At 35.8% G+C, this 13,955-nt stretch overlaps 2 protein-coding genes across 2 annotated transcripts; one reads left to right on the top strand and one right to left on the bottom strand.

Moving 5' to 3' along the window:
• Positions 1-297: 297 nt before the first annotated feature.
• LOC107814193 (ras-related protein RABA2a) lies at positions 298-3,447 on the top strand. Its single transcript, XM_016639556.2, has 2 exons — positions 298-598; positions 2,788-3,447. The coding sequence occupies exons 1-2, from the start codon at positions 434-436 to the stop codon at positions 3,268-3,270; spliced, it is 648 nt and encodes a 215-aa protein (XP_016495042.1). The 5' UTR covers positions 298-433; the 3' UTR covers positions 3,271-3,447.
• A 3,522-nt stretch (positions 3,448-6,969) lies between these two features.
• Positions 6,970-9,373, bottom strand: LOC107814192 (acetolactate synthase 1, chloroplastic). Its single transcript, XM_075217531.1, has one exon. It carries the CDS (start codon positions 9,181-9,183, stop codon positions 7,180-7,182), a length of 2,004 nt encoding a protein of 667 aa, XP_075073632.1. The 5' UTR covers positions 9,184-9,373; the 3' UTR covers positions 6,970-7,179.
• Between the last annotated feature and the right edge of the window lie 4,582 nt (positions 9,374-13,955).

Below are 13,955 nucleotides of genomic sequence, written 5' to 3'. Positions count from 1 at the left end.
TATATATATATATATATATATATATATATATACACACACGCACACACACTCCTATATATATATTTTTTTTTAAATAATTTTTTTTGATTTCACATCCCGTCATTTTGTTTTTCTTAGACGGAAAGTCTTTTTGTTTGAAAAGACGGCGACGGTTTTTCTTCGGCATTTGGTTACAATCTTTTTTCCTTTTTTGGTTCTTACAGAGAATGGGAAATTCAAAAAATTCCAAGTATTTCGATAAAAACAGTACAATTTGAAACGCACATCGTCTCTTCCCACAGATCCAAGGGTAAATTAGTAATTTCATTACACAGGGGGCATTTGCGTCATAAAAAATTCATCTGCTTCACGCACGCTTCTGTGTCATCATCATCAATGGAAGGCTTTACATAAATCTGAATCGGAACTAGGAGCGGTTCAAAAGGAAGAGGAAATGGCGAGAAGAGCGGAAGAGGAGTACGATTACTTGTTTAAAATTGTATTAATCGGCGATTCAGGAGTTGGCAAATCCAACTTGCTTTCTCGATTCACCAGAAATGAGTTCCTTTTAGAGTCCAAATCCACTATTGGCGTTGAATTCGCTACTCGTACTCTTCAGGTTCCTATTCTCTTTCCTCCTTTTCTTTTAATCCTTGTTATAATTACTTTATTCGCTTCCTCCGATGTGCGATTTAAACTAGTGTCCTTGACCAGACTTGAGCCTGGGAGCCCTTTACTACGTCTGTCCCAATGCGGATACGGTGGAAAACAAAAAAAGAATTAGACTAGTGCATGTGTACATACTCCACTTGTTAATGTTACTCGATGTTTGCACGGAGGTACTTAGTTTTATAAGAGTAAGAGTCACTAGTCGATGCATTAAGTGGCAAATTGATGTATTGAGTGTCAGAAGTTTATGTAAAAGACACATGTTTATGTGTTCGATGCAAACTTTTTTTTTCTGTGGCTAAGATCTAGAGATGTACATAGACATATATTTGTGTATAGTTTATTTTCTACGAGATATGGACCTTGTATTAAAAATTAGTTACCGAAGAGTGAATGTGCTTCTATGTTGAGTTTAATGGAGAGTACTACAAGTATTATTTATTATTGTGGTTGCATGGATCTTATAATTTTTCTTCAAGTAGATGCGTTAGGTTCCTTTAACATTAATTGCTTTGTTTCCAGAACTGACTTCCTTCCTTGCTTGGTGGCATGGTGTTAGGGTATGTGATGGGATATAGTCATACTGGTAATAGACCATTGTACTTTTGCTTGAATCATATTCGTAGTATTTACTTTTTGGGATCTTTGAGACCAGGGTTAGATGACCTTTTTTCTAGATCTGTGAAACCCTTGCGCACTGCTAGGTTGTTTATTTTCTCTTTACTTCTAAGAAAGGAAAGATATACTCGTCATTATTTTTTTTTGATAACCGAGAAATCCGTCTGGGGCTGATGTGGCCCTTTAGGCTTTGTGTAGCTTTGGTTGGAAGTAATGCAAGGAAAGGGAAGAAGAAGAGAGACTCTTTGATGCTGAAATGAAATGAATATCCTGTGTCTGTCCATTTTTATCAAAGTTGTGAATGGTTCCATTGTCCTGAAAATTTCAATTCAGACATTTGAATGATTGAGATACATTCCCCATCTGTTCTGCAGTCTTAATCTTTGTGAACTGTATAAGAACCTTGTTAGTAAAAAGGACATGAACTGTTACAAGAGGTAAAAGAGACAGAAAGCTCGATCTGGCCAGAGGTACTTCTAGTTGTCCTTCAAACTTAGTGAAATGAGTCTTTATTAAATTGTGTGCTTGTTCTAAAGGATTGACAACCCCAACTTCCCCTCCTCCCCACCAAGGCTAGCTACTCTCTGTTTAACAAAGATGACCAAAGATGCTATATGTTGCAATTGTCTTAGAAACATATCATGATCTAATTGACTTTCTACTGTAATGGAAGCTCCTATTTGTGACCATTTGATGGGGAAAGATAATGACAAACAGTGAAGGGAAAAAAGCCATTATGGTTAAAGCAAATGTTATTGCAGGATCACTTGCTTGATTTTGATGCCAGCTATGTATTACAAGTTTCAAACTGCGGGAAACGTAAAGTCATTATGCCACAAGGCTTCTTATACTGGTAAAAAGAAATTTTGGGGTTCTTATTTCAAGAACAAAAAAACTGTTAACCTCTTTATCAAACAATTACCTTCTACAATTTGCATATCATCTTTTAATCCTGCCTTTTTCTAGTATGTGCTCAACTGCCTTTACTTGTTAGTCATTTCTGTTCAGCTATCATTTATCTCTATTACCTGTCGAATGTTACTCATGATACAAATAAAGAGGGGCATTCTACTAATATTCAAAGTTTGGAAGGACCTAGTTGACAAATAAAGAGGGGCATTCTACTAATATTCAAAGTTTGGAAGGACCTAGTTGACTGCACAACTGGTGCAGTGGTGCACAGATGCTACCTACCTTTAATGGGGTTGCCAGGATATCTACAATAAGGAGTAACAGGCAACTTGTTAGTTCAATGAGGTCACACATGATTCTGGAAAACCACTCTAAGTGCTTTCTATCTTTAAGATAAGGAGTAAGAGGCAACTTGTAAGTTCAATGAGGTCACACATGATTCCGGAAAACCACTCAAAGTGCATTCTATCTTTAAATTCGCCTTGCTGACCCTCCATTGAATAACACTTGTGTTCTTGTTGCTGTGCGTGCTTCTACAATTTTTGGTAATTGCAGAATTTGTATGTTATAAAAATCTTTGTTTGCTTAATTCTGATGATATATGTCTAGGTTGAGGGAAGGACCGTCAAGGCTCAGATCTGGGACACAGCTGGACAGGAAAGATACAGAGCCATTACAAGTGCTTACTATAGGGGTGCTCTTGGGGCTCTTCTGGTATATGATGTGACAAAACCAACTACCTTCGAGAATGTTAGTCGGTGGTTGAAGGAACTGAGGGATCATGCAGATTCGAACATTGTGATTATGCTCATTGGAAACAAGACGGATCTGAAGCATCTTCGAGCTGTTGATACAGAGGATGCTCAAAGCTTTGCTGAAAAAGAAGGCCTTTCTTTCATTGAAACATCTGCATTGGAGGCAACAAATGTAGAGAAGGCTTTCCAGACGATTCTTTCAGAAATCTATCGGATAATCAGTAAGAAGCCACTTTCTTCCGAGGAGCCAGCAACTGCTAACATCAAAGAAGGGAAGACTCTTGTTGTTGGGGCAGAGGAGCCTGCCCCCAAGAAGGCATGTTGCTCTTCATCTTGATGGTCATTAGATTTTTAAGCCCCTATATTATTGTTCCTTTTGTTAGTTTTAATTAGTAGTCATTTTTTGCCTTCTATATTCTCGGTAAGATATTATACCCTTTTTTATCATTAGGAAGGAAATGTGCAATACATGTTAAAATCCTGTTATAATATGGCTCTGTAAGAATTAAATCAATTATTTCAATGCTTCAGCGTTATTTCAAATTACAGCAATTATTTAATGTGTATGGTGTGATATTATAACCAAAGACTATTTGCCACCATATAGCAAGAAGTCTAAAGACGGCAATTTCTAGAGTTCTTTTTCATCCGGTGAAATGAGTTTTTCTAAAATTTAAAGACAACAGTATCATCCGAGTTATTAATAATATCGCCCATCTCGTAATGGTTGAGAGGAAAAAGAAAATACTGCCTATTTTGTCAACTATGTTATCTAAAAACGCTAATCTCGCCCCTCCTAATCAATGCCTTTATTATAGATCTACCAAGCATCAATAATTTTCACCTTTATGTGACCCGAAACATATACTTTTATCACTCATTTCTAAAATTTCCAAATCTATATTTATACTATATTAAAAGCACGAAGGCCCTTAGCGAAATGTCGTTCGTTTTTTTTACCCTTTTAAAATAAGTTTCACATTGGACATATATGTAATTTAAGTTGCTTTCCTAATATTTAGCATTTTAAAATCAAGTAAAAATTTAGTTATTACCTAATATTTAGGAGTTCGAAATCAACTAAATAAGAATAAAATATATTGAGAATATAAAAAGTAAAAGGTAAGTTTCTTTTCAACCATGGACAAAATTTATTGTATTAAGGTCTTTAACGTAGATATTATTTGGGAAAATAGGAGTAATATTAACGTTTTCTTTTCCTTGTATATCTGACGAATTTCAGTGGAAATATATTTCACATTCATGCTTCTTAGTAGGGAACTTACAATTCTAACGAAATGTACTATTAAAAGTAAGAGATTTTTTACCTAACTAAATATATATTTTAATTACTAAATATAGTTTTAAAATATTACACGAACAATATATTGTTCGAGTAGGAAAAAAGTTTAGAATAATTTGTATCTTCTATACGATCACAAAAGTATGAAATCTCAACAAATAATCAAGTCTTTGAATTAATAAATTAGTAAAAAAAATTAATCCATTTTTTTTTTCCAAAATCATTAGGTAAGTAAAATTATTTATCAAGTTAATAAAACTTTTAAGATACACAAATTTATTCACAAAAAGAGCATCAGCCATGAAAGAAATAAAAGAAAGATGGAGCAAAAATTTATTATAATGTAGTATTAAAAGTTAAATTGCTAAAAATGCTACGTTTGAAGCATTAAGGGTGTAACATAAGACAAAAGTTATTCAAAAGAAGTTATCATTATTATTTTTCTTTAAATGATAGCTTTCTATAATTTTTAGTGTAGTATTACATTGTTTTTTATAATTCAATATTGGTTGTTTAAAACTTTATATTCTTATTTATTAATATTTTTCTAGGAGCTATACTTCTACTTCATCACTCGCAAATTTCTAAATGATCAAAAGATTTAAAATTTTAATTTATTTGGTTATCTTTAAATAATTATGGTAAAATTATTTTTTTATGTGTTATTTGTTTATAGTATTTGGTAATAAAGATACACAATAATTTTTAGAAGATATTTCACTCCTCATAAATCATAATAAGGTATATAAAAACTTATGTGGAGTAGGATTTCGTTGTTTTATTGAGCTAGCTAAATGTGATTAACATGCATTAATTTTAGGAACTTATATTTTTTAATATTTAACTAAAACACATTATTTAATAATATTTACGTAATTTTTAAAAAATATATATTTATTGATATAGGTATACGCGCTTTGCGCGTACCTAAGGCTAGTGTCTTATAAGTCTAATTTACTGTAGTATTTTGCATGCAATTAGGATCTCTCTTCTTCTTCACGTAAGAGCCGAAGTAATCCTTACTCTCGCAAAGGTCCTCTCATATTTTTAAGTGTCGGTCCAACTACGAATTTTAATAATACTACTTGTTTTCTCCCTGACATACGACTTTTACTGTTACAACTAATCACCTGCAAGTAAATTTGTCATTGACCCTAGAAATTATCCCCTAGGAGAAAACCTCATTGAAGGACAATGTGTCGGGGATTAAACAAAGAGTCTTGTCTTAGGTTCAAAGAACATGTGATGCTCTAATGGATCTTCTTCCCTTTGTGATGAAAACAATAAGACACCCCAACGCAAAAATGAGAGAAATTAAGAAGAAGATGAAAACCTAATTATGATGGACCAAGATCAACCAAAACCATAGTAACTAACTAATGAATAATAATGTTTTTTCCTAACTTTAAAAACGGATGTATCTTCCTCGGTAATATAGGTCCCCTCAACAAATTGAGCAGCTTCTACGCGATGCTAGTAGAAATATAGAGAAGAGACATGTTTGGTGACCTTCTACGCAACGCAGAGCTCTCCCTCATCCGCAAAACTCTTCATCCCTAACACCACTTCGACAGCTATAACACCATGCAAGAAACACCTAAATTTTCAACTTTGAAGACATGCTCAAAGTCGAGTAAAATCACAATTGTGCTTATATAGAAGCATTAAGAATTTGATAGAAATATTCATAGGTATCATGAATTACCCGATTATGGTTGTGAAATCAAATCTGGATTTTAAAAGAAATAAACCAATAATACTTAATATATTGAATATAAGTAGTTCAGCAAAAAGGATTGCTCCCGCAAAATATCCCCCAGCACAGCACCCCTAAAAAAAAGGAATCACCAAAGAAATATAAGAGGCAGGCAGAACTCGGGAGATAATTACTTAATGTTTAAAGATACTAGCTAACTCCACATGAAATGATTTTCTAGAGAATTTGTAATCTTGAAAAAAAAGTAGGATATAATTTTGGCAATGATAAGTTCCATCTTCATTATAAGAAAATAGATTACTAAATCAACAACTTGACAAGTTTCTAGCGATCAATTACAATATGTATTAGGTACAAAGACTCGGTTGTTCAGTAGAAAGAACATTAAACGCCGTAAAGAATAGTTTCTCATGAAGCTTGAATGTTTAAGATTCAGTGCATAACACAACAACAAACCCCATAAATGGGGTTTGGTCAGTGCATAATACAAAAATGTAATTTATTGTTTAAAAGCACAGCGCCAGATATACATATACCTGTTATATGTGATGTAATGTCGGTAGCTAAGCACATTTTACTGTTTAAAAAGCACGTGCATGTTTGCGTAATATTGTTATACGCAAACAAAGTCCGATCAAACTGCTATAGATTGAAAGCATACCTGTCAGACGCCTCACAAAGAGAAATTTAGCAGTCAACAGTTTCCTAACTCCACAAATTTCCATCATAAGATTATCCACTAGGAAATAGGAGACAGAGATAACATATTGCTCCTAGGACTCGAGAGAAAGCTGCAAATCAACTTGCTCAGATTAAAAGCCAACAATTCAATAATGAAATTAAGAGAAAGCCCAAATAGTGATTACATCCAACCTAAAGAGGAAGTTCCAATCTGACCCAGCCTAACATAGCTTACGAAATAAAAATGTGGAACAAGCTAATTTTATCGCACTAAACTACTCCACTAGAAATTAATCTCCAGATACCAAGTGGATGTTGCAAACAGAGAATGAAACTTTGCTGAAATCCTTCACATTCAAAACCAAAGGGAGATGATGCAAAACTTAAAGCAAACATAAATATCAACTACTTAATAGTACAACAGTGACAACGAGCAAAGCCACAGCAAAAACTAACAACAAACTAATAGACAGAACATGTTTGGCTTAATAGAAGTTTATTTTAGATAATACAAGGCCTAGAACTAGCTCTGTAGCTTCTCAAACTCAATAGGAACTTCTCCCGTCACCCTCTGTGATCACATCTTTGAAAGCTCCGCCACTGGGAATCATAGGTAAAACATGTTCCTGATGAGGTACAATCACATCCAACAAGTATGGCCCAGGAGTGTCTAACATCTTCTGAATGGCAGCTCTAAGATCATCCCTATGTGTCACTCTTGCAGCAGGTACGCCACAAGCCTCTGCAAATTTCAGCATATTAGGAAAGATCTCCGCCTCATTAGAAGGATTCCCCAGGTATGTGTGTGCTCTGTTAGCCTTATAGAACCGATCCTCCCATTGAACCACCATTCCCAAGTGTTGATTATTCAGTAACATAATCTTAACTGGGAGATTCTCCACCTTAATTGTTGCAAGCTCCTGCACATTCATGATGAAACTGCCATCACCATCAATGTCAACCACAACTTCATCCGGTCTTCCAACAGCCGCACCAATAGCAGCGGGCAAACCAAATCCCATTGCTCCTAATCCACCAGATGTCAACCATTGGCGTGGCTTTCTGTACTTATAGTATTGAGCAGCCCACATCTGGTGTTGCCCCACACCAGTACTTATAATAGCATTCCCATTAGTTAACTCATCTAGAACCTGGATAGCATATTGCGGAGGAATTGCATCACCAAAAGTTTTAAAGTTCAATGGGTGCTTCACTTTCTGCTCCGTCAACTCCTGCCTCCAAGCAGAAAAATCCAACTTCAGTTTACCTTCCTTACTCTCCAGTATCGAATTCAAACCCTGTAACGCCAACTTGATATCTGCACAAATGGAAACATGAGGCTGCTTGTTCTTTCCAATCTCAGCTGAATCAATATCAATGTGAACAATTTTTGCTCGGCTAGCAAAAGCTTCTAACTTTCCAGTAACTCTATCATCAAACCTCACCCCAAATGCGAGCAACAAATCACTACTGTCCACAGCATAATTAGCATAAACAGTACCATGCATACCCAACATTGAAAGGGAAAGCTCATCCCCAGTTGGAAAAGCTCCAAGACCCATCAAAGTACTTGCCACGGGGATACCCGTGAGCTCCACGAATCGTCTCAAGTCCTCACTCGATTGCGAACACCCACCCCCCACATACAAAACAGGCTTCTTTGACTCAGAAATAAGCCTAACAATTTGTTCTAAAAGCATCTCATTGGGCAATTTAGGCAACCTAGACATGTAACCAGGTAACCTCATTGGCTGATCCCAGTCAGGTATCACCAATTGTTGCTGAATATCCTTAGGTACATCAATCAAAATAGGGCCAGGCCGGCCCGATCTCGCGAGGAAAAAAGCTTCACGTACAACCCTAGGAATATCCTCTACGTCCATAACGAGATAATTATGCTTGGTAATCGATCTAGTTACCTCAACAATAGGAGTTTCCTGAAAAGCATCAGTACCTATCATCCTACGTGGCACTTGACCTGTTATAGCAACAATGGGGACGCTATCCAGTAGCGCGTCAGCGAGGCCGCTGACGAGATTGGTGGCGCCGGGGCCAGAGGTGGCAATGCAAACGCCGGGAAATCCGGTGGCGCGTGCGTAACCCTCAGCGGCGAAGACACCGCCCTGCTCGTGACGTGGCAGCACGTTGCGGATGATGCTTGAACGGGTCAAAGCTTGGTGAATCTCCATGGAAGCGCCACCTGGGTACGCAAAGACGTCCGTAACCCCTTCTCTTTCGAGAGCCTCCACGAGAACGTCGGAACCCTTTCTGGGTTCGTCAGGAGCAAAACGGGAAACGAAAGTTTCGGTTTTTTCGGTCTGGGAAACTTTTTGGTTAGTGGAAATGACATTGGATATGGTGAAACGACGGCGTTGGCTGTGAATGTGAATGTGAGTGTGGGTGAGGTGGAGGGGTGGTGGGGTGGTCTTGTGGGGGTGGTGGGGGAAAGGGAAGGTTGATCTAGGGAGGAGGGTGGAGGATGTGGAGGAGGAAGGCGATAGGGTTTTGGAGAAAGCGGAAGAAGAGGGAGATGGAGCCGCCGCCGCCATTGTTGAAGGGGAGGGCAGGGAGAGACGAAACTGGAAGGAGGGTAATGCAGATGGAGTGTGGTTGGTTTAATATTAAGTTGAGAACATGAGAGCACTACTAAGCTAAAAAGGGGTCCTACTGATTAAATGCACATGAATCGCAAAAATGGATGAGAACAAATGAAAGAGGGATCCAAATGTGAAGAAATTTGGTGCCAGCCATAGATATAGGGTCGTATGAAAATTTAATACTACTTTAATAGTAAAAATTGCACGGGCGCTCTATTTAGTCGCCATCATTTAACCTATAAATACATAAGTTACCCCCTAAACTATGGACTAAATCCCTATTACACACTTTTTGCGAACAAAAATCACATTACACACTCAACCTTTCCAAAGTGTATCTAATACACGCTAATTTGCCCACGTGGACAGTACGTGTTTTTTTCCAACAAATGAGTCGTGTGAACAAAAAATTTTTTGTGTCAGATGTCAATTTTTTTTAGTTTTTAAATTTTTAAAATTAAGTCATCTTCTTCCTTGTTTAAAAAATCTTGTCATGGCTACTCCTTGAGACCTTGACACTTAGATCCACTTCTTTCCACTATCTGATCTCCTGCTTCTCAGATAAACCCACCACGATTTTCTCATCTCTTTTCATTGATTAGTTTTTTTTTTTTTTTTTTTTTTTTTTGCAGATCTTTGGGCGAGAAATTATGACTAGATTCAGTAATTAAAGTTTTTTATAGCTCCCCCAACCATTAAAGCTTGCCTCAAGCTTTTGCATAGAAGATTATTTTTTTCGCGAAGAATATTAGCTTGAGCTTTTGGCGTGGAAGAGTCTAACTTTTCGAAAAAAAAATTCTAACCATTAAAGCTTAACTCAAGCTTTTGTACATAAGTAAATTCTTTAATTTTATTAATGGATAAATTTTTAAATAACTAAAATGTAAAGTTCTTAGTTTTCTTCTCTAAGAAATATACTTTCTTCCTTATTATTACAAATTCATTGCTTCAGTTGTGAGAATCGGAATGACACAAAACAGACCATTGAAACATGGAATGGTCGTTAATGGTAGTTGAACTTTTACAGAAGAGAAGTGGGAAATAAGTTGGATTTGGGCTAAAAATTTCTTATTCAATTTCAATGGAAAAGATGGATTTTTGGGTGTGTTTTCTGGTATTTTGGTTAGTTAATGGTGGCTTTGTCATTAAGTAAAAGGTGGGGGAAGAGGCTATGGTGGTTGATGATGAAGAGAGGAGATGGATGGCAGCAATGGTGGTTTAGAACTTTAGATAGAGAAGATGGGGGTATAATTGTAATTTTAATTATTTTTTTAATAAAAAATAATGACATGTGTCACTGTTCGATTGGTGCGTAATATTACACATCTTCTGAAAAACTGGTGAAGGAAAAAGTAGTGTGTATTAGATACACTTTGTAAAGGTTGGGTGTGTCATGTAATTTTCGTCCATAAAAAGTGCGTAACAGGGATTTGGTCCATAGTTTAGGGGGTAATTTATGTATTTTGCCCCATTTTTTAAAAAACTTTTAACTTGTACCCGCTTTTTAAACAACTTCAGCTCTCTTTCTACTCCTCCTTCCTTTTCTTCTTTCTTCTTCTACAACGATGACTTCAACATTATTTTAAAGTACCCATCATCACGAAGGAATAGTAGGTGCTACAATCCACTAACTTGAAATCTTGAATCGGTCTCTTGAAGTTGAGAAGTGGTTGGTTGTATTCTATCTTCCTTGGTAATTATTAAACGTGCCCGAAAATTTTAAGATTATGTCTCTGCAAGAAAACTTAATGCTACTTGTGTTTTGGAGCTTGAAGTCGCTCATAAGTGCTCAGTTGCCTTATAATCAGAAACTGCCTAAGGCTTAGAGAAAACATCTGACCGCAGAAGACAGCTCAAAGCTACAATAAGAATGGGTAGACTGCACCAATTATATGGATCATAGTAACCACATTTAAACATATTTTATCAATAGCGGTGCAGTAAACCAATGATTGATCAACTAACTTTTGTAATCGTGCCATGGTTCCTATAACATGCTGAAGTTAATCAAATATAGAACAAAAACTTCAGCTCTAGAGCTAAAGTTCCCCAGTTACAAAAACAAAAACTTCAGCTCTAGAGCTGAAGTTCGCCAGTTACAAACAAAAACTTCAGCTCTAGAGCTGAGTTCGTCAGTTACAAAACAAAAACACAAAAACAAAAACTTCAGCTCTAGAGCTGAAGTTCGCGAGTTACAAAACAAAAACTTCAGCTCTAGAGCTGAAGTTCGCTAGTTACAAAATAAAAATTTCAGTTCTAGAGCTGAACTTCAGGCCCGGCTACTAGAATGCTGAAGTTTTGCGTGATTGTCTTTGCTACTTCAGTCATGTATGCTAAAGTTATGCGAAAAAGTGGGTACGCTTGCAATTTTTTTTGCAAAGCGGAACAAGTTAAAACGTGATACAAAAAGCGGGTATAGATGCAAATGCCCCATTTTAATACTATGTTTGGTTATCAAGTCAAATATAAGTTATCCTGGTGTTAATTTTAATATCGAGATAACTTATACCTTATATAGGGTGTGGTAATTAGCACTAGTATAACTAATACCTTCTTCTTAGAAATATGCAATTGTCATTCTTAATACAACATACCAAACAGTGAATAAACAACAATCCCAGCATAACTAATCACAGCATAACCCAACATAACTTATACTGACATAACTTATACCGGCATAATCCGTATTCCAACCAAACGACCCCTAAAAGAAAGATTAAATGAGGTGTGGAATATACACAAGAGTACGAGTGACAAATGGGCGGGTCGGGTCGGATATGATTTCGATAAAAAATGAGTAATGAAAAATAGCTAAATTATTCGACCCGGACTATATTTAATACGGATAAAAAATGGGTTAACCGAACCATATTATTTATGACTTCTTGAATATGATCATTTTTGGGAGAATTACTAGTCTCCCAAACTTGAGGAACTCTAATTTGAGGCTTTACAAATGTTAAAGTTAAACCCATTGGTTATTTATTTTCTAAATTGATAATATGGTTCTTATCCATATTTGACCCATTTAAAACGTTCATTATCCAACCCATTTTTAGTAAATAATAGGGATGGTCAACTATTTTCTTTGAACCATTTTGTTACCACTACGTAGGAGGGGTGGGAAGAAGAAATAGTAAGCAGAAATATTTATTACTTCAGTAAATTAAAATAGAAAAAGGAAAAAAGTCTGGAAAGAGAATGCAGAAGCATATTAATGCGGGTGAATTAGTTAAATGTCCTTGTACAAATATCAATAGAAGTTCATACCTAGTTGGATTAGAAAATTTAGGAGATATATCAATTTTAAATGGGTACTTTATTAAAATTAACAAAAATAAAAAGCTAATTTTGTAAATACCACAAGTAAAATTTTTCTTTTGCTACTGCACCAAGGGAGGGTGTTTGGTACTTCGGTATGGTATTTAATAAGTATCGTTCGGTATTTCGATATTCGGTATATCAATTACGCATACAAAATACCGTACCAAAGTAGTTCGGTACGATTCGGTATTTTCTTATTTGGTTCGGTAAACTTTCGGTATCATACCAAATCTTGTGTATGAGGACTGTTGATACCCAATTTTTCCCTGTATATTTTTTATATATACAAAATACTTTCAAAATAACATATGTACGCATATATAAGCATGCCCAAGTGTTGTAGTATTTTTTTCAATTTTTAAAACCAATTTATTGTCCATTTTAGCAGCACAAAATCAATAATTACTCCCAAAATCATCAATTTTGGTGAATAATTTATTTTATTATATTTATACCAAAATATAGTTAAGGTAATTTTTATATATTTTTACAAATTTATTTGGTATTTTTAAAGCTAAATTGCAATTAATTGCAATTCTAGCCTATTTTAAGATTTAATAGCATTTTTTATAATCATAAAATTGGTTCCAGTATTTTTAAATTAATATTTATATATTATTTACTGATTCAGTACTTTCAATTTGTTTTCAAAATCATTTTTTACTATTTTTGTAAAATAAAAGGAAAAAACTGGCTATGTAAATTTTAACCTCATTTTGTTTCAATTGTAGCCCCATTACATTTCAATTTTAGCCTCCAATTGACCCAATCTTAACCCCCAATTGGACCAGCCCAATTTCAATTTCAACCCAACCCCTTAACCCGTTTATCCAACCCGCCCGGTCTTCCTTTTAATCTAGGCTGTTGATCGTTTTGATCAACGGCCACAATCACCCCTTACCATTTTTAATCCACCGACCCTACCCTAATCCCCCCATTTCCATCTCTCAGCCGCCTTTGAATACTCTCATCTCTCAAACTCTCTCGAAGGTTCCCTAGAACCCTAGCCTCTCTCATCCTCTCCGACCATAACCTCACTAGAATCCATGGCTTCTCAGGCCATGGATGACCTGTACTCACCTCCCTCCACTCTCAAACGTTTGGGGTTCGAATCTTTGAGGTCTGACCTCAGTGGTGTCCGTTCAGATCCTCTCAGATCCATGGTTTTGAAGCCTCTCTAGCCTTGCTCCGGCACATCTAAAGTACTTCGAGCATGTTCTAACTCATCCGACTCGAGATCGAACTTTTCTTCCAAGCCTTTCTCATTTCTAAACCCCTAGCCATTCGAGGTTTTTATCAGGTTGTTTTCTTAAATCTATGCTATATCTGTGCTCTACTAGAGTTTTAAAACGTTTTCCCCAATTTTTTCTTTCAAAATTTGTTTCTCTTCGATTTAGGGT

Source organism: Nicotiana tabacum, chromosome 7 (assembly GCF_000715075.1).
Source record: "Nicotiana tabacum cultivar K326 chromosome 7, ASM71507v2, whole genome shotgun sequence".
Classification (NCBI taxonomy): domain Eukaryota; kingdom Viridiplantae; phylum Streptophyta; class Magnoliopsida; order Solanales; family Solanaceae; genus Nicotiana; species Nicotiana tabacum.
Note: the sequence above shows the minus strand (reverse complement) of the source record. Positions and strands in the feature narration are given on the sequence as shown.